This window comes from Solanum dulcamara, chromosome 11 (assembly GCF_947179165.1).
Source record: "Solanum dulcamara chromosome 11, daSolDulc1.2, whole genome shotgun sequence".
NCBI lineage: Eukaryota > Viridiplantae > Streptophyta > Magnoliopsida > Solanales > Solanaceae > Solanum > Solanum dulcamara.
This window is the reverse complement of record NC_077247.1, coordinates 55248558-55268942: the sequence shown is the minus strand read 5'-3', so window position 1 is coordinate 55268942 and position 20385 is coordinate 55248558. Positions and strand designations below refer to the sequence as shown.

At 35.0% G+C, this 20385-nt stretch overlaps 1 protein-coding gene and 2 long non-coding RNA genes across 12 annotated transcripts; all 3 read right to left on the bottom strand.

Moving 5' to 3' along the window:
- Positions 1 to 1499: 1499 nt before the first annotated feature.
- On the bottom strand, positions 1500 to 20139 carry LOC129873861 (uncharacterized). Of its 7 annotated transcripts, none has more exons than XM_055949053.1 (5): positions 19493 to 20139; positions 19350 to 19394; positions 18754 to 18913; positions 1816 to 1831; positions 1500 to 1689 (listed from the first exon to the last, which is right to left on the bottom strand). In XM_055949053.1, exons 1-4 carry the CDS (start codon positions 19612 to 19614, stop codon positions 1820 to 1822), a joined length of 339 nt encoding a protein of 112 aa, XP_055805028.1. In that variant the 5' UTR covers positions 19615 to 20139; the 3' UTR covers positions 1500 to 1689; positions 1816 to 1819. The 7 variants fall into 7 exon arrangements, 2 of the variants coding, with proteins under 2 accessions (XP_055805028.1, XP_055805029.1); XM_055949054.1 differs by having other exon boundaries at positions 1500 to 1676; XR_008762787.1 differs by lacking the exons at positions 1500 to 1689; positions 1816 to 1831; positions 19493 to 20139 and adding exons at positions 17557 to 17638; positions 18321 to 18417; positions 18593 to 18665 and having other exon boundaries at positions 19350 to 19480.
- On the bottom strand, positions 2008 to 7419 carry LOC129873869 (uncharacterized). 3 transcript variants are annotated; one of them, XR_008762802.1, is made up of 11 exons: positions 7203 to 7419; positions 7052 to 7114; positions 6309 to 6375; positions 5514 to 5812; positions 5296 to 5424; positions 5116 to 5210; positions 4178 to 4196; positions 3966 to 4043; positions 2649 to 2760; positions 2516 to 2559; positions 2008 to 2079 (listed from the first exon to the last, which is right to left on the bottom strand). It is a non-coding gene; the product is annotated as an uncharacterized LOC129873869 (long non-coding RNA). The 3 variants fall into 3 exon arrangements; XR_008762804.1 differs by lacking the exon at positions 4178 to 4196; XR_008762803.1 differs by lacking the exons at positions 2008 to 2079; positions 2516 to 2559; positions 2649 to 2760 and adding an exon at positions 2772 to 2868.
- On the bottom strand, positions 9397 to 15725 carry LOC129873866 (uncharacterized). Of its 2 annotated transcripts, XR_008762798.1 has the most exons (11): positions 15558 to 15725; positions 13931 to 14087; positions 13760 to 13814; positions 13619 to 13676; positions 13437 to 13528; positions 12814 to 12984; positions 10996 to 11043; positions 9784 to 9938; positions 9672 to 9691; positions 9518 to 9585; positions 9397 to 9407 (listed from the first exon to the last, which is right to left on the bottom strand). It is a non-coding gene; the product is annotated as an uncharacterized LOC129873866 (long non-coding RNA). The 2 variants fall into 2 exon arrangements; XR_008762797.1 differs by lacking the exon at positions 9397 to 9407 and having other exon boundaries at positions 9418 to 9585.
- Positions 20140 to 20385: the final 246 nt, after the last annotated feature.

Genomic DNA, 20385 nt, shown 5'->3' with positions numbered 1-20385 from the left:
CATTAAGAACCAACCAGTCACCATAAGAGATTCTTGAAAAACACAACAAAATAACTTTATCACATTAAGACAATCAGTATCAATGGAGCCAACAAAGGGACTGCACATCATTTCTGGCAATTTGATTGCAGATTAAACATGGGAAAAAATGAACAAGTGGCATGTTCTAATAGAACAAGAACCACACCTACCCCTCACCCACCCCACCTACCCTTTTTTTTTCTTTGTGGTGATAAGTCAAACAAAGTGGAAATTCTGAGTTGCTGTTGAGCAGCCTTTCTAACAAATAGCATGCCATTGAAGTCAATAGCTTCCTTTCCAGTTCATAGCAAAATGTCTACATAATCAGACAATGTAATCAGTTAAAAGAAAAATCAGTAATCCTAAAAAGTGCAATGGTTCTCAAGTTTGATCTAGTCCATAGTCTGCAGTCGAAAACTAAGAGGAACCAAACGCAGTCCTCTGATTACATGTGCTCCCACTACCTCCACTCATCAAACAAAAATAAGAAAATTTTGTCACTTCCTCAGAGCCTATTCTAGCTTTTCCTTAATCCCCTCATTCTAATTAATAAATTTCTAGTATTTATTAAAACTGTTAGAACGTTAGAGTTGTGTTAAAGTGTTCCAATGAAGCTAGTTCCTCTAAGATGTGGATTGTATCTCATACAGGTTAGACCTGCTGACAGGCAGCCTTAGCCAAAGGCTGGCACCATTTACAATCAGCCCTTCTCTCTTCAGTATCTTATCTCTCTCCGGTGGTTGTTACGGAGTGAACATGCCTCTTTTTGGCAACTGGTCAAGAAGACCTCTTTCCAATGACAGTTCCAGCGATGTCATGCCTCTCTCCAATAACCATTCTAATAGAGTCACGCCTCTTTCTTATAACTTTCTGACAGAGTCATGACTATTTTCAGATGGTTGTCTGGTCATGTCACGCCTCTTTCTGAGGATCGTTCCCACAACATTGAGCCTCTTACCGGTGATTATTCATGTACTTGCATCTCTTTCTTGTCATTTTTTTGACAGCAACATTCACTTTCCTGGTAAGCTTTCACTACTCTAGCCAGATCTTCCAGTGATATTCAGTTTCTTACTATAAGCAAACTAAGGTGGCTTCCCGACTTTGTACTTGACTGGCATCCAATATTAGATTATGCTAGGTGTTAGTAAAAAGTTAGTCCCTCACCCATTAATAAGAGATGTGAATTATTTTTTCAGAAAATAACCAAAACTAATTCTCACAAAACAAGCCCTAACACAAACTGAATTCTACAAAAGTAAATCCAAAGACCCACACTCGTTTCCCAACCCATAAACAATTAAAAAATAAATGCCAACAAAAAATCTCACCTTAAATTCCATATAGGCCTTTGAAGGCTCCAAAGTTAAATCATATAAAGATCTTGGGCTCTACAAAAGTAAATCCAAAGACCTACACTCGTTTCCCAACCCATAAACAATTAAAAAATAAATGCCAACAAAAAATCTCACCTTAAATTCCATATAGGCCTTTGAAGGCTCCAAAGTTAAATCATATAAAGATCTTGGGCAGTATAGGTTCAACAAAAACAGTGGATATATCAGAGATCTACTTCGCTGGTCAATGTCAGAAGACTGTCAAAACTCATCGTTATGTTATTAAGTAATTTATGTATTGGTCCTTTGGAAGCAAATCTTGAATTGGTATCTCCATTATGAAGGTCAAGGGAAACAAAAACACCGTGAAAAACAAGAATTCGATATATTAAATGCTAACCAAAGATTAGGTTTCCGTTTTCTTTGTTCAGGAAAATATACTGACATAAGTGGATACAGATCTATTGAAGGACCTGCAAATTAAACAATGGTTTTTAGAGAAACAAGGTGCAGAAAAGATAACTTATCACATATATTATCCATCAATTTGGGCCTGTATACCTTTACTGTGTAAACATAAAAAAAAAAGATGTATCTGCTGAGCTTGAATGAACCATCGATTGCATTCAAATTATTAAGGGAACTTAGATGAATCCCAAACCCACTGGAAAATAGCGGCAATGGGGAAGGAGAAGCACGTGTGAAAAGTAGGTCATACTCACTGCATGCAAATGAACAAAATCTAAGAATCCAGACAGGAAATATCCAAAATTAGCTGGTATAACAGAGACAAACCTTTCAATATCAACAATTTTGAAGGAGACATTGGGATGCACAAGGGCGATTCTTAGCAGAGGCTCTTTCAGAGAATGCGATACCCTCTTTGGGCTTCCAGATTATATATGCAAACCAAATGATCAAACAAGACAGAGCACAGATTTAGAAGTAAACTACGTAAATCAATATTTTTCATTTGTTTGAATTGTGAGAAAAATAGAAGTACTTGGAATGCATTCGCTTCCTTCGAACGGGTTGGTTGTAAAATACATCACAAACAATGAATGCAAAAAGAAAAATCCCAACAAATTTCCTTATTGGCAAACAGCAGTCAACTCATGTGTCAAGTAGGCTTATACAGAATTACATGTTGTACCAACCTCTTGTCTACAATCATCAATCCAAGGTACAAACACTTGTCGTCCTGTAAACAATGACAAGAACAAACACCAAGTTAGTAGTTTTATACCTAGACTAATGAATACTACCAACTGAATCTCAAAAGAACTTTACCTTCAAAACCTTACGATATTCATTTGGCCTCCAGTGAGTTTTAGTAACAATTTCCAACAAATAAATGAAAAGGCTCAACATTGGAGGTCCCAAGGTTCAATTTTGTTAAAATCTATAGCACCAACAGCAATAGCAAAGAAATGATATCGAAATCCAGCTGGCAGTTCCATCTGATGATGCTGATCATCGTCCTTGACAACTCCAAAGTAATTTTCCATAACTACGACACCTCAAGATTTATCCAAATTGTTTTTGTTTATAATCAAGAGTTAATTGCTTCAGCTTTAATACATATACAATAAGACTTTTTTCATGGCCATCAAGTCCCCAGCTGTCTCTGAAACAAAGTTATAGAAATGGATTTTTCGCCAAACAGCTCAAAAAAAACCATGAGCAAGAACACTAAATCAAGAATGGAGAAAATGGATAAAATTAGGATAAAGAGAATCCATGGGAACTAAACTGAAAGATTGGGAAAAAAAGTAACAAGACTACAAGACCATAAATAAAGTTTTTTTTTATGACAAGGAAAACCCGCATCCGCTATTCTTTAGGTGCGCACGGGGTAAACCCAGCTACTATGCAACAACTCGCAAACCACACAGAGAGGTCCAATGGGGAGACAAACATAGTGATGGGGGCAACATGTGTCCTTCCAGGTACTTTAGGCTCTCCTATTACAGTTGGTGCTACACCGCCAGTTCAAGGCCAAGTGTAGGATTTCAGACTCTTGATTCTTCTTCGGTGCTTTCTATTGCACCTCCGATATTTGTATACGACGAGCTGGACCCAGAAGGCAAACCCCTTGCTTTCGCTGGCAAGGGGTTTCGAACTTGAGACTTCCAACATGGAAGTCCCAAGAGCCACCCCGAAGGGTCATAAATAGAGTTTTTTTGTGTGAGATAAAAACGAACTATAAAGAATTAACTAGGTGGGGTGGGAGAGAAACAGGTTGTTTAGGCCTTCTTCTCTTTAACTCTTCCTAACCAGGATACAAATATACATCTACCTTTATATATATCATTTGACCAAATACAACTCATCCCTAAAAGTTAAAACCATGCATGTAACAATTTTCAACCACTTTTGTCATTTTTCTATATTCACATTCTCTCTTAGAAAATTTGGTTATCCTAGTTCAGTTCCAAACACATTTTCTTCCATATAATTTGTTATCAACCTAGCCAATTGAATGTTTTAAGTTTCGCATGTTCCTCATCACAAGTCAATCAACCAGCAAAGCTTGGCTTAATTTGAACGTCTAATCAAACATAACCCATCAAACACAAAAGAACAGAGTACTGGTTGATAGTTTACCTCAAATTTGGAGAAAATTCCCTACAAGTGATTTTCACTCTCCACAATCTCAACAACCACATGAGTACTCCAAGACAGCTCCAAGCAAAAATGAATGCAGAAATACAACAGGTCAAGCATTTAACACATGGAAAACAAAAGAGGAAAAAAAATCCAAAACTGAAACACATACAAAGAGACGCAAATACATATATATAGAAGAAAAAGCTTACCTTTTGGGCAAGAGGATGCCTGTAGAAACAGGAAAGTCAAGAGAAATTAACGAAAATTCAATCGAGCAAAGAAGAAATTATTTAGCGGAGAAAAGTACAGCAATAGAAAAGGCCATGAAAGATGGCGACAGAAAGGGCTGGATGCAAGCTATCCAATATACCCTTAGCTTGAAATTAATTGACCCACAACAACCAATAACAAAGGAAATGGAAAAAATAATCAAACTTTATTAAGCACCGTAACATTATACTCAAATGTTTCTTCCTTCTAATTAGGCCTAAACCCCAAATCTGTATCACTATCAAGCTAAACCCACAACAATCTAAAATGAAATTAACAAACACGGAAAAAATCCGGAAGAATTCTAAACCCAGATCTCTACACTTCTTTTGAAAACGAACAGGAGACGGAAGCTCTGAAGAACAAGAATGTGAAAAATAAATATGGCATAATCCATTGACAAAGAGATATACACATTCCTACGTTTCCTTTAGCATTGAATATGCAAAAAGATAGAAGTGATGGAGAAGATAGAGATACTGATGTAGTTATGGTGGTCTATTGAAAATTGAAAACAGAAGTAGAGGAAACAGCTGACGTGCTAGGAGGCCTCATATTGAATATAGCAGCAACATAACACGTGGAGAGCTTGAGTGATAAGACTAAAATACCCTAAAATGAAATTAAATGGACAATAAGCATACATGTTGAAACTAGATCTTTCTAGTATAGTAGAAGATGGAATTTGAAAGAGACTATGTGGTCAAGGAGACTTAGAAAGAGACATTGTAATCTCAAATGCTTTCAGGATTTATAAGAATGCATTCTAAGATAATCTTGAAAAGTGCGTGAGAGAGATGAAGCTAATTAACTGAAACACACAGTAGAAAAATTCAGCTCTTATTCACGACAGGAACAAACGGCAGAAATGGTTTACCTTGTTTTGACTCCCCATCGTGTGGACTTGTGCACTCCCCTAGAGCTGGTAACTTGCTATTCCAGATGTTAACAAGTTTCATTTTCACACTTGACCTGAGGAGAGAAACATTAATAACATATTTGATTGAGATAACACCGGAAAGTGACCTAATCCTCCCAAGAAATTTGATAACTTTACCTTTCATCAGAGAATACACTATCACCACAACTTGGGTGGAAGATTGATCACACTGATGGGACGACTGCTGTGGAAGCTCTGAGCAAATAGCTTTTGCAGAATGCTGCAGTCTCCATACAGCTCTAGTTTCTGCACGGTGGAAAATAACATTAACTAGTTGCACACATTTTCTGACATCGTTGATTATTAATACAAACAAGCACTAAAGGATAATTTACCTGGCATTGGATGAAAGGGCTGTACAGAGCTTCTCGATTTCCAGTTTACACCAACTGCACAATGAGCAAGAGATCGATCAATTGACCGACTTGAACTTTCAATCTGACAGAGGAATCCAGACTCAGGATCATGCTATTCGAAAGCACTTCCCCACAGAATATTATGCGAAGATCGAATCTCTCTCCTAACAGTGCACTCTCTAGTCAGTTTCTTTGGCTGCGGGGCACGAAGCTGAAGTGTAGCTTTGAACACTGGGCCCTGCACCTCTTTTTCTTGATCTCATAATTCACAGGTATATCTGAAAAGAGGAGTAGGGAATGGAATAGCAATAGACGAGGAGGATACTTCAACAACGATAATCTAGTCAGTTTCTTTGGTTGCGGGGCACGAAGCTGAAGTGTAGCTTTGCAACACTGGGCCCTGCACCTCTTTTTCTTGATCTCATAATTCACAGCTATATCTGAAAAGAGGAGTAGTGAATGGAATAGCAATAGACGAGGAGGATACTTCAACAACGATAATCTAAAGAGAAAGGAAAGTGACAAAACTACAAGATGGTATAACAGTGAAATGCTTTGCACCATCTGATGCATCAGCAATTCTCTCTTCCACTAACCAACCTTCCACAATTTGTCCCCCTCCTCCCCCCACTTCTTTTAGGGAGGCAGGTGGGTGGCTACAGCCTACAGGGAAGAGAATGTGAAGTGGGCAAAGCCACATGTACAAATAACATCAAATACAATGAATCCTAAGTAATGATGTTGCATAAAAATGTTGAGTACAATTGCTCTCACCAACAAAGTTACTTCTAATCCAGAGATTCGCGACAGTGTCCTCAATAAAGAGAAAGACGGGGCAATCCTACAAGTAACATTAAGAACAAACCAGTCACCATAAGATATTCTAGAAAAACACAACAAAATAACTTTATCAGATTAAGACAATCAGTATCAATTGAGCCAACAAAGGGATAAAATTCTGCACATCATTTCTAGCAATTTGATTGCACATTAAACATGGAACAAAAAATGAACAAGTGACTTGTTCTAATAGACAAACAAGAACCACATCTATCCTCCACCCACCCTTTTTTTTCTTTGTGGTGATAAGTCAAACAAAGTGGAAACTCTGAGCTGGTAATGAGAAGCTTTTCTAATAAATAGCATATCATTGAAGTCGATAGCTTCCTTTCCAGTTCATAGCAAAATGTCTACATAATCAGACTATGTAATCAGTTGAAAGAAAATTCAGTAATCCTAAGAAGTGCAAGAGTTTTCAAGTTTGATCCAGTCCATAGTATGCAGTCGAAAACTAAAAGGAACCAAACACAGTCCTCTGATTACATGTGCTCCCACTTCCTTCACTCATCAAAGAAAAATAAGAAAATTTTGTCACTTCCTCAGAGCCTATTCAAGCTTTTCCTTAATCCCCTCATTCTAATTAATAATTTCTACTATTTCTTAAAACTGTTAGAACGTTAATTTTCAAATGAAGCTAGTTCCTCTAAAATGTAGATTGTATCTCATACAGGTTAGACCTGCTGGCAGGCAGCCTTAGTAAAAGACCAGCACCATTTACAATCAGTCCTTCTCTCTCTCCACTGGTGTAAAGGAAGCATACGACACCATAGTTAGAATGGCCAGACAAAAAGGAAACAGAAGAGAAGTGAAAGAAACAGGCGCATATACTGTCTTGGGCTAAAAGTCCTATGCGCAAATGTGTATGTTCCAGCTCAACTTCAGTACAACACTTTGCAAAATGATTACCATATATTTCTCCCATCAGCACGAGTACATCTCATGAAACACAAAAGAAAGTACAACTTCAGATGATGAAGTAAAATAATAAACTGAGCAGAACTTTCTGCACATTAAAATGCATTAGATCAATGTCAAAGAAACTAATACTTACCATAGTCATCAACCTTAACATAGCAGGTCCCACTGCCTATTGCTCATATACGTGGTGGAAACTGGGTTAAGGTCAAACTAGGAGTACACTACATATAAGATAACAAACATAAAAAGAACAGTCATATGAGGAAGTAAATCTCATGGAAAAAAGAAATAGAGTTGCAATATCAGAATATTCATTTGGAAAAAAAATTATTTATGATACTAGAATAGAGCATCATACTAAGAGGAGAAAAGGAATATCAATTTTCATATAAAGCATATGCCCTCGTCATCAGAGGTAGCAAACAAAGGAACATAAGAATTCATTGAAGAGCCTCAACGATCACTGCCTTTTGTGCAACTAGTCTAAGTGATGAAAATTGCATAAAAGCACAACTTGCCGTATTCTCAGCAGCCCACCTCTATTGATCCTCAAACCATTAACAAAATCAGAAATAAAAATATAATTCCCCATTCTCTTACATGACACAATTTTCAACTTTTAAGAAACAATAGAAATCAAAAAGTCTAGACCATGTAAAAGAAACTAACCAGTGAGAGTGTTTACAAAAGTCTGTCCAATTGAGTGTCTTCATTCATATAATACAAATCACAACTTCTTTTAATTAAACTACTTAATTTTTTTAGAGTTGTGCGAGTGGGGCTTCCATTCAATAATACCTAGGTGTTTTGAAATATTTTTTACACAAAACAATCCAAACCATTTCTCACAAAAAAGACCTAACACAAACTCAATTCTACAAAAATAAATCCAAAGACTCACACTCATTTCCCAACCCCAAAACAATTAAATAATAAATACCAACAAAAAAATCTCACTTTAAACTCCAAAGAGGTCATTGAAGGCTCCAAAAGTCAATCATGTAAAGATCTTGGGCAGTTTAGGTTCAACAAAACAGTGGATATATCTGAGATCGACTTTGCTGCTCATCGCTATATTATTAAGTAATTTATGTATTGGTCTTTTGGAAATAAATCTTGAATTGATATCTGCATTACGAAGGTCAAGGAAAACAGAAACACCGTAGAAAAGAAGCATCCGATATAGTAAATGCTAACCAAAGATTAGTTTTCCGTTTTCTTTGTTCCAGTGTTGTCAAAGGCGCGCTGTAAGCACGCTTAAGCCCTGAAGCGAGGCTCAAAACGTGTTAAACGCTTCGCCTCGCTTTATGTGCGCTTCAGTGTGGTCATCATGGTTCTAAGGCAAACTTTTCCTTGCCAATGAGCCTCTTTTGAAGAAGTGACACTAAATAATTGATATTTCACTTTATCATACTTTTTTTTCAATTTCTTGGTCATATATTTGTCATTCATGTTTATAATTATTGGTTTTGGACTAAACATATATATTTGTATCTTTTTCTCCCTTTGCGCCATTTTTCATTAAAGCCCACACTTTATTTGTGATCTGCGCTTAAAGCCCCAATGAACCTTAGAGCTTTTTTGCTCTTTTCGCATTTGATAACACTGCGTTGTTCAGGAAAATAAACTGAAATAAGTGGATACAGAACTATTGAAGGACCTGCAAATAAAACAGTGGTTGTTAGGGAAACAAAGAGTAGAATAGATAACTTGATCACATCTCTTACCCATCAATTTGGGCCTGTATACCTCCACTGTGTAAACATCAGTTACAATTTGGGCCTGTATACCTCCACTGTGTAAAAATCAGGACCTGAGATGTATCCTGAGAGCTTCAATGAACCATCGCTTGCATTCAAATTGTTAAGGGAACTCAGATGAATTCCAAACCCACTAGACAATAGAGGCAACAGAGAAGGAGAAGCACATGTTCAAAGCTGGTAATCCACACTGCATGCAAATGAGCAAAATCTAAGAAACCATTCAGGAAATATCATTAAGTTAGCTGGTGTAACAAAGACGGACCTTTCAAAATCAACAATTTTGAAGGAGCCACTGGGATGCACAAGGAGTATTCTAAGCAGACTCTTTCAGAGAATGCAAACCCTCTTTGGGCTTCCATATTATATATGCAAACCAAAAGATCAATCAGGAAAGAATACAGCTTAAGAAGTATGTAAATCAAAATTATTTATTTGTTTGAATTTTGAGAAAACTAGAAGTACTTGGGAGTGTATTTGCTTCCTTCGAACTGGTTGGTTGTAAAATACATCACTAACATCACGAACAATGACTGTAAAGAGAAAATCCCAAGAAATTTTCTTATAAGCAAACAACATCAACTCATGTATCAGGTAGGTAGGGCTTATAAAGGATTACCTGTTGTACCAACATTTTGTCTACAATCATCAATTCCAAGAACAAAGACCAAGTTAGTAGTTTTATACCTATCCTAATGGATACTACCAACTAAAACTTAAAAGAACTTTACCTTCAAAACCTTACGATATCCATTTGGCCTCCCGTGAGTTTTAGTAACAATTTCCAACAAGGAAACGTCCGAAATAAAGCTCAGAGCATCTCCTTCAAAGCCAAAGCTTGCTGGGGAGGCGTACATATAATCTGAATGGTTCTATTTTGATGTAGCTGGTGTAAAGCAAGCATACCAAACCATAGTTAAAAGGCCAGACAAAAAGGAAGCACAACAGAATATGAAAGAAACAGGCACATATACTGTCTCCATAAGCGGGGCTAAAAGTACCTAAGCACCAATAAGTATGTTCCAACTCAACTTCAGCTAGAACAAGTAATCAAAACATTTCTACATGCAGTAGTGATCAACAAAAAATATATTTCATCTCTCTCTCTCACTCTCTCTGGCTCCATATATACAACAACAACAACAAACTCAGTGTAATCCCACCATATGAGGTCTAGGGAGGGTAGAGTGTACGCAGACCTAACCCTTACCTTAAAAGGTAGGGCGGTTGTTTCCGAAAGACCCTCGGCTTAAGAGAGAAGAACAAGGGAGGAGAAGCAAGGGAAACAAGACATAGGTCAGTAAAGCCAGGCATATAGCAGACAATATAAAGATATGAATAATGAGAGCGATAAAGCGATAAAGTCAGGGTAGGAAAGATCGGGGATAAAGGAGCATTAACTACTATAAATAAAATAGGATACCCAAAGTAAACTGGCCAACTAATATAAGCAGTAATCCCATGCAAAATCATATGTTAAGACAAATGAGTGCGACTACGACTACTATGGAGAACCGATAGGCCACCTAGCCCACTATCTTAGTCTGGCTGCATATATATACATATATATATCCTCCCCCTTTATTTGGGGAAGCGATACAGGTAAAGAAAGTATTTTATTGAAAATGAAGCACCAGAAATGCGATGTACATGAACATCTTACAATAAAAGCAAAAACAAAATGTAAGCATCAATATTTTGAGTTGTGAACAGCCAAACCACTTTTCCCAATTACAAGTAAAACTGCAAAATAATAAATAAAAGAACATCTGTGAAAAGATACTAATGAACACAAACAGTTAAACAGCCTATCAGTTGAGTAATGCATGCAATCCCATTCCAAGTTATGAACATCATAGTTGTCAAGCAAAATAAATTATGGACAAGCAGCATCAATACAATAAAAAAAATGATGTCAGTCCAACATTTTTCAAAAAGATTACCATAGCTTTTTCCCATCAGCACCAGTCCATCTCATGAGACACCAGATCCTTCAAAAGAAGGTACAACTTCAGAAGATGAAGTGAAATAATAAAATCGGGCATAACTTTCTACACATCAAAATGCATTAGATCAATGTCAAAGAATCTAATACTTACCATTGTCATCCACCTTAACATAGCAGGTCCAAATGCCTATAGCAACAGATATTTGGTGGAAAGTGGAAACTAGACTAAAGTTCAAACTAGGAGTACACAACTTATAAGAATAACAAACATATAAGGAAGTAAATCTCATGGAAAAAAGAAATAAGAGTTGTGTCATAAATATATTCATTTGGAGAGAAATATTTATGATACTACAATGGAGCATCATACTAAGAGGAGAAAAAATAGCATCAATTTTCATATAAAACATGTGCCCCCTTGTCATCAGAAGTAGCAAACAAAGGAACATAAGAATTCATTGAAGAGCCTCACCGGTCACTGCCGTTTGTGAGAAGGAGGGATAATATCTTGGAGGAAAAGGATGGGGGGAATATGTAGCTAAGCACAAGTTGTTAATTCTTGACATCATCTGTATTGACAAGGTAACCGCGAACGATGATAAACGTGCAGAATGTATTTGGATAAAAATTAGATGTTCAGCTTGTCAATGACTCCTATTACTATGAAATCACTTATGAGAAAAGAACCACTAAACCCCAAAAGAGACAAGTATTATCATACAAGGCGACAGAGGATAGTTCAGCTCCTGCTGTGAAGAATGGTTCAACACCTGATTCTACTACACCTACTGGCAAAAGTAACAACAAAGGTAAAGGTGTAGCCATTCAAGAATATGATAGCGATGACAACTACTGGCTCTCATAAGACGATTGATTGTATTACATTCTCACCCATCAAACAAAGCAGCAGCTTCATACTCATGCTCAAGTTTTTTACATGTTAATCGGCTGTAGTCTCATTTTTGTCATGTTCTTGTACCTTATCCACTTAATCATTTCTGCATTATCGGGGAACATGCAATTAACATGTATTATATTTTCTGCATTCTTTTTGATAGATTGCCAAAGTTTGACTTGGGAGAAAGTTTAATATGTAGCTAAAACCCTTAGCTCTCTTGAAATGTTTGCTGTTAGAGTTTAATGAGCCGAATTCAAGATTTAAAACTTTATGAATTCAACTTCTAATGATCTAAGTAATGAATTTTTACATGTAAATTTGTACTCTGCGTTTTGGATATACTAGATTCAGGTAAACTTGTCGTTGTAACTCTAAATCCATCAGGTCGGGAATGATTGGGTAAGCAAAAATCAGGAAATTAAGTTCCAACTGGAAGAATGTCAGTCTTAGAAGCAGAAAACACATTGTAATAAGAACCAATCAGTAAAACAAATATATACAAAATGTCCTTGTTAACATTGGCCAGTTTGGTTTTGCAAACACAAGAAGCTAGAAACGTGGGTTTGCATTGTTCTCCCATAACAACAGAAAGATTATTTTGCTCTACGGACTCCAGGAACAGCTGTGACACAAGGCCTTGCTGGTCAGGGGGTCCGGTCCTTTATAATACTTTGAATTCCAATACAATTAGTAATAAATAATGATGTTTAGCCAGTTTTAACCTATTTATTTCACCCATATTAATGTTTCAGAAAATGATTAGGTGTTTTGAAATATTTTTTACAGGGAACTCAAACTAATTCTCACAAAAAAAGCCCCAACACAAACTCAATTCTACAAAAATAAATCCAAAGACTCACACTCATTTCCCAACCCCAAAACAATTAAAAAATAAATACCAACAAAAAATCTCACCTTAAATTCCACAGAGGTCATTGAAGGCTCCAAAGTCAAATCATATAAAGATCTTGGGCAGTTTAGGTTCAATAAAACAGTGGATACAACTGAGATCGACTTCGCTGCTCATCACTATGTTATTAAGTAATTTATGTATTGGTCCTTTGGAAGCAAATCTTGAATTGATATCTGCATTACAAAGGTCAAGGAAAACAAAAAAAACGTAAAAAACAAGCATCCAATATAGTAAATGCTAACCAAAGATTAGTTTACAGTTTTCTTTGTTCAGGAAAATATACTGAAATAATTGGATACAAAAATATTGAAGGATCTGCAAATTAAACAGTAGTTATTAGGGAGAGAAAGTGTAGAAAAGATAATTTGTCACATATCCATCCATCAATTTTGGGCCTGTATACTTTTCACCGTGTAAACATCAAGACCTGAGATGTATCCTGAGAGTTTTAATGAACCATCACTTGCATTCAATTTGTTAAGGGAACTCAGATGAATCCCAAAAACACTGGATAATAGCGGCAGCAGATAAGGAGTAGCACGTGTGCAAAGCCATGAAAATGAACAAAATCTTAAGAAACTAGAAAGGAAATATCCTTAAGTTAGCTGGAATAACAAAGACGGACCTATCAATATCAACAAAATTGTATGAGACATTGGGATGCACAAGGGCGATTCTTAGCAGAGACACTTCATAGAATGCAAGACCCTCTTTGGGCTGCCAGATTATATATGCAAACCAAAAGATCAATTAGGACAGTAAGCTTTAGCAGTATATTTGATTGAATTGTGAGAAAACTAGAAGTACTTGGAGTGCATTTGCTTCCTTCGAACTGGTTGGTTGTAAAATACATCACGAACAATGACTGCAAAAAGAAAAATCCCAACAAATTTCCGTATTAGCAGTCAGCAGTCAACTCTTTTATCAGGTAGGCTTATATAGAATTACCTATTTTACCAACATCTTGTCTACAATCATCAATTCCAAGGTGCAAACACTTGCCCTGTAAACAATGGCAAGAACAAAGACCACGTTAGTAGTTTTATATCTATCCTAATGGATACTTCCGTAAGTTTTAGTAACAATTTCCAACAAAGAAACATCAAAAGTAGAGCTTACAGCCTCTCCTTTAGGGCAAAGCTTGCTGGGAAAACATATATATCATCTAAATTGCAGTATTTTGATGTTGCTAGTGTAAAGCAAGCATTCGAACCCATAGTTAGAAGGGCCAGATGAACCGGAAGCATAACAGAAGATGAAAGTAACCACTGAACATCTGTAAAAAGATACCAATGAACACAAATGGTCAAACAGCCTATTAGTTGAGTAATGCATGCAATCAACTTTTGCCCAAAATTGATGAGTTCACGAGATCAGAGACCAACTTTTGCCCTACAATGATCAGAGACCAACTTTTATCTCTAATTAGCCCTACAATGTAAAAAGACACAAATATCTCTAATTAGCCCTACAAATGATCAGAGACCAACTTTTGCCCAAAATTGATGAGTTTCATGAGATCCCACTTGACCAATTGGGATAACAAAGTCATTGACATTCAAGAAAAAACCAATTAGGTCAGTCCATAAGTCTTAACAAATTTATTTGACCAAAAAAGTCCCTGTTTGTACTCTGTTCTAATCTGAGTTTTCCCATAGACGGCATTTCTATCATCATTGAAGCAAATTCCTGGGATTGAATCTAGCTCTTTAGCTCAAGAATTCATGCCTAAATTCTTCAAGTTAGTACTAGGCACACTTTCACCACCTATCAATCTTCCTCCAACACCAACTATCATTGCGGATTTCAGTAAAATTTCGTGATACTATCAGTATAATTTAACATGTTATACGCTTTCAGAGCGTATCTAAATAATTATGATAAATGTCTTTCAGGCAAGGGAAATTATTGTGAACCTACTAAGAACACTCAGAAGAGAGAAGGGCTTCGAAAGCAAATTCAACACGATACGCTTAGTTACCTGATGAATGAAGAAGCAAATAGATTCAAACTAACAGATGATGAGATGATTGACCCACAAAACATTAACAAAATCAGAAATAAAAATATAATCCCTCATTCTCGTACATGGCACAATTTTAACTTTTAAGAAACAATAAAAATCAAAAAGTTCAGACCATGTAAAAGAGACTAACCAATGAGGGTGTTTAAGAAAGTCTGTCCAATTGAGTGTCTTCATTCATATACTACAAATCACAACTTCTTTTAATTAAACTACTTAATTTTTTTTAGAGTTGTGCGAGTGGGGACTTCCATTCAATATCTAGTAAATTCATAAAGATTATTGACACTTGAAAGGGTAAATTACACCTTGGTGGCACCAGCATCTAGACTGTGTGAACTCCAAATAGCCTCAGACATTCGCTTAATGCTCCCCATCTTTTCTTTTAAAAGCTTGCATGCAAGAATTCCAAGAAAATCTTACAATATCAAGTTCTCGATTTTTCCTTCTTTCTTTTTTAATGGATGGAAGAATACCAAGATAATGGGAAGAGCAGTAGTATTACTTGAGCAGATAGAACGGCGGGAAAATTGATTTAGGGTTTAGGGTTTTGATCGGACAACATAATTCCAGAACATCCTTAACACATGCTTTTAAGAATACCAATCGCTTAATGTTCTTGATTTTTTCTTAAAAAGAATGCATGCAAGAATTCCAAGATTTCTTGAATTCCTTAAAATATGCCAAGAATCAGCAAGATAATGGGAAGAACAGTAGCATTACTTGAGAAGATGATCACCGGGAAAATTGATTTAGGGCTTTGATCGGACATCGTCACCGGAACAGTTAAGATCAGCAATCCGGTGGCGTACTCTAAGATGCGCCGGTAGCGTATGACTTCCGTAATATGATGGTGGGGAGTTCTAAAGTGCCCAGGTGGTGTCTCTTTTATAGTTTTTGAACTAGTTAATACACGCGGAAAAAAAAACAGTTAATACAAAATATATTATTTTTTTGTAAGTTTTTATTCTAAGTACTTATTTATTAAAAAAGAATAAGAAGAGTTTATTGCATTAATGTGAAATTTTTATTCTAGTATTTTTCTTACATATACAGTTTTCGAACTTGTTAATACATGTAGAAAAAATAAAAAACGAGTCAGTACAAAATATATTATTTTTTGTAAATTTTATTTTAGTACTTATTTATTTTTTGAAAAAGGGTTAAAATTACCTTCGAATTATTCGAAATAGTTTAAATATATCCTTCAATTATTTTTGGAATCAAATATATATCCACATCGGGATCAAAAGAGACCACAAATATCCTTTTACTTAAGAATTGGCCGTTAAAGCCGACGTGACAGTGCCACATGAAAAAAACAATATCCACATGGACGGTCACGTCAGTTTTTCTCCCTCTTCATCTTTACTTCAGGTGTATTTTTGACCCCTTTTTTATATATATTGTTTTTCAAATTTTCCTACACCACCATATACCCCCTTCCTTCACAACCCCACCCACTTATTTTTTAATATTTAATTATTATTTTAAAAAAATTCTACAACACCACATACTCCCCCCACCCTCAATCCTCCCCCAAAAAATATTTTTAAAAAATTTAAAATTTTGGAGGGTATGGTGGGGTGGGGAGGGAGGGTCATGGGGGTGGGTCGTGTAAAAATGCAAAAAAAAAATTAAACTTTTTTTAAGAATTTTTTTAGAGTGAGAGGGTGGGGCCCGGATATGTGGTGGTGTAGAAAATTCAGAAAAAAAATTAAAAACATTAAAAAAAATCAGGGAGGGCGGGTGGTTGTTGGGATATGTGGTGTTGTAAAAAAAAATAAAAATAATAATTAATAATTTAAAAAATGAGTGGGTTATGGAGGGAGGGGTATATTGTGGTGTTGAAAATTTAGAAAAAAAATTAAAATTATAAAAAAAAAGTCAAAAATACTCCTGAACTAATGAGGAAGAAGGAGAGAGGTTGACATGGCCATTCATGTGAATATTTTTTTTCATGTGGCACTGTCACGTTAGTTTTAACAATCAACCGTTAAGTGGCAGGATATCTGTGGTCTCCTTGATAATGGCGAGGATATATATGATCCCAAAAATAGTTGAAGGGTATATCTGAGCTATTTCGAAAGTAATTTTGATCCTTTTCCGTTTATTTTTTAATAAGAAGATTGTATTCCATTGATAATGTGAAATTTTGTCATTATATATAACTTAAATTATTTAATTTTGTGCAAATTTTTATAGATTGATTGTGATTTGAAATTTTAATCCAGATTATAAATTATTATTTTATACATATTACATAGATTTTTTAAAACTTAAATATAAAATTTAGTCTAAAGTAACCATATTTTAACTTCATAGTCGAACTGTACATCTATTTTTAGTAACCTTAATCTCCATTCAAAATATTTAGTATTATTTTATTTAACTTATAGTAAATTAGTCAGTGCTTCGCGCGACAACAATTTTTTTTTTTATATTATTGAGTATTACAATCATTTTAAATGAAACGTAGTATATATGTAAAACAATTAGTCACTTTTTGAATAGCGAAGTGTTCATAATTCCAAAACATATAGAGTACAAAAAAATCACTATGTTCATAGACCAGACATGAAAAACAATCATCAACACTTAACAGTGAATTAATAAAAAAGAGATTATACTTTTAATTATACCAAATACACCATAGGCGAATATAAATACAACCATATCAAACAATTGTAGAATACGTTATCACGATCATAATTACAAAATGATACAATGGCCAGTAAATCAGAAAGTATACCACCATCTGATTCAGTGTGGTTTTCGCTCCTTTCATTCAATGTTAGAGAATACTGAGGATTTCTCCATACATGTAAAAATCATCCATATTACATTCAGACAAGATAGGACACGCTATGTCAATCAATTTAAATAATAACATAATAAATGAATTCATGCGGGAAGGCAAATTCATTTAAGCACAAAAGAATATAATGATTATGCATGCAATATAGTGATTTAAATACTGGATAAATAGAAAAGGAACAACATTATTTCTTGAACCTCAACATTCATCACTACAAAACACTAATATTTATCAATAAAACTAAGAAAGGTAAAGACCATCAATGTAACTTTTTAAAGAAACTAAATCCTTTTAAGCTCCAAATGAAAAAGCATAGTAACTGCTAGCTTTTATAATAAAGCAAATTGCATCTAAGCTCGCAAACTTCCAAAAACTCTAGAATTTAAACCAAACAGACACATATACATCAACTTTCAACATCATCAAAAATCACCTTGTTCGTCCGTTTTATCTTTATCCATACATTTTTGTAAAGATTACTTCAATTTGAACAATGAAGTTATCATTTTGGTCTGAAACAATTGTAGGAACTTCCTATTACGTTATCAGAGTTAGAAAATAGAACAGTAATGTAAACCAGTCACCTTTTTGGATTATGCGAAAAGTTGAACTCTAAGTTAAAAAGTCAATTTTTAAAACTGAAAACAAATGTCACCTAAGTAGTTTACCTTAAAACTTGGCGCTGAATGAATTCCACATAGCAATGATCAAATAGAGTGGCTTGAAGTATAAGCAACTTATAATTTGTCTTCATCTTTGTTGTTGCTGTAAGGGGAAATTGAAATGGAAAACTAATATAAGTGAATAACAGTAGTTAGGTTATTAAGTAATTTATGTATTGGTCCTTTGGAAGCAAATCTTGAATTGGTATCTCCATTATGAAGGTCAAGGGAAACAAAAACACCGTGAAAAACAAGAATCCGATATAGTAAACGCTAACCAAAGATTAGGTTTCCGTTTTCTTTGTTCAGGAAAATATACTGACATAAGTGGATACAGATCTATAGAAGGACCTGCAAATTAAACAATGATTTTTAGAGAAACAAGGTGCAGAAAAGATAACTTATCACATAGATTATCCATCAATTTGGGCCTGTATACCTTCACTGTGTAAACATCACAACCTAAGATGTATCTAGTGAGCTTGAATGAACCATCGATTGCATTCAAATTATTAAGGGAACTCAGATGAATCCCAAAACCACTGGACAATAGCGGCAATGGGGAAGGAGAAGCACGTGTGCAAAGCAGGTCATACTCACTGCATGCAAATGAACAAAATCTAAGAAACCTGACACGAAATATCCTAAGGGAGCTGGTATAACAGAGACAGACCTTTCAATATCAACAATTTTGAAGGAGACACTAGGATGCACAAGGGCGATTCTTAGCAGAGACTCTTTTAGAGAATGTGATACACTCTTTGAGCTTCCAGATTATATACGCAAACCAAAAGATCAAACAGGACAGAGTACAGATTTAGAAGTAAACTACGTAAATCAACATTTTTCATTTGTATTAATTGTGAGAAAACTAGAAGTACTTGGAAAACATTTGCTTCCTTCGAACTGGTTGGTTGTAAAATACATCACGAACAATGAATGCAAAAAGAAAAATCCCAACAAATTTCCTTATTAGCAAACAATATTCAACTCATGTGTCAAGTAGGCTTATACAAAATTACATGTTGTACCAACCTCTTGTCTACAATCATCAATTCCAAGGTACCAACACTTGCCGTCCTGTAAACAATGGCAAGAACAAACACCAGGTTAGTAGTTATATACCTATCCTAATGGATACTACCAATTGAATCTCAATAGAACTTTACCTTAACTACCTTACGATATTCATTTGGCCTCCAGTGAGTTTTAGTAACAATTTACAACAAAGAAACATAAGAAATATAGCTAAGAGCCTCTCCTTTGAAGCCAAAGCTTGTTGGGAAAGCATGCATATCATCTAAATTCTGTATTTTGATGTCACTGGTGTAAAGGAAGCATACAACTCCATAGTTAGAATGGCCAGACAAAAAGGAAGCACAACAGAAGATGAAACACCAAAAAAAAGGTGGGGATACATATATATATTGCAAATGAAGCCCTAAGATTGAGATGTACATGAACATCTTACAATAAGAGCAAAAACAAAATGTAAGCATCAATTAATTAGTATTATATTTGATCCTAGATGATTCTTTCATCCCATTAGTTAATTATGAAACTTAATACTAAAACAACAAGGTAATGTATAATCTAAATATATTATATATGGGTATTTGGCACACGAAATTAAACCAAACTGGGAAAAAGTTTCTTTTCCTTTTTAGTTTCATGAATGTTAATTGTTGCACTCTTCTCTCAATTCATGTGACAATTTTAATTTCTCTACTCTGATAATCTTATATTTCAAAACAATCAAATAAAATAATAATTTTATATTCAAAAAATGATCAAAAATATCCATAAACTATGCAAAATTGAACAAAAATACCCTCAATTAATAGTTTAATTTAAAAATGTCGCGGCCTTCAATTTGATCCGAAAAGTGACTATTATTACTCAATAGATCAAAAAAGAAAGGGTTAGAGAGTGGGACATACAAATTTAATCATCTCAACAAATGAATAATGTTACAATCAAATTACCTAATTCATTATCGTCGTATTTCTTTATATTCTATAACCAGTGAGCTACTCTGCCTTTACATGGAAACTTTACAATCCGTTCCATT

Coding starts and splice junctions, on each gene's coding strand:
- LOC129873861 (XM_055949053.1), bottom strand. CDS start 19,614: ATGATATGCATGCTTTCCCAACAAGCTTTGGCTTCAAAGGAGAGGCTC. Junction 19,395..19,492: donor GGCCAAATGAATATCGTAAG/GTAGTTAAGGTA, acceptor CATTGTTTACAG/GACGGCAAGTGTTGGTACCT. Junction 18,914..19,349: donor TTGATGATTGTAGACAAGAG/GTTGGTACAACA, acceptor ATTTGCATGCAG/TGAGTATGACCTGCTTTGCA.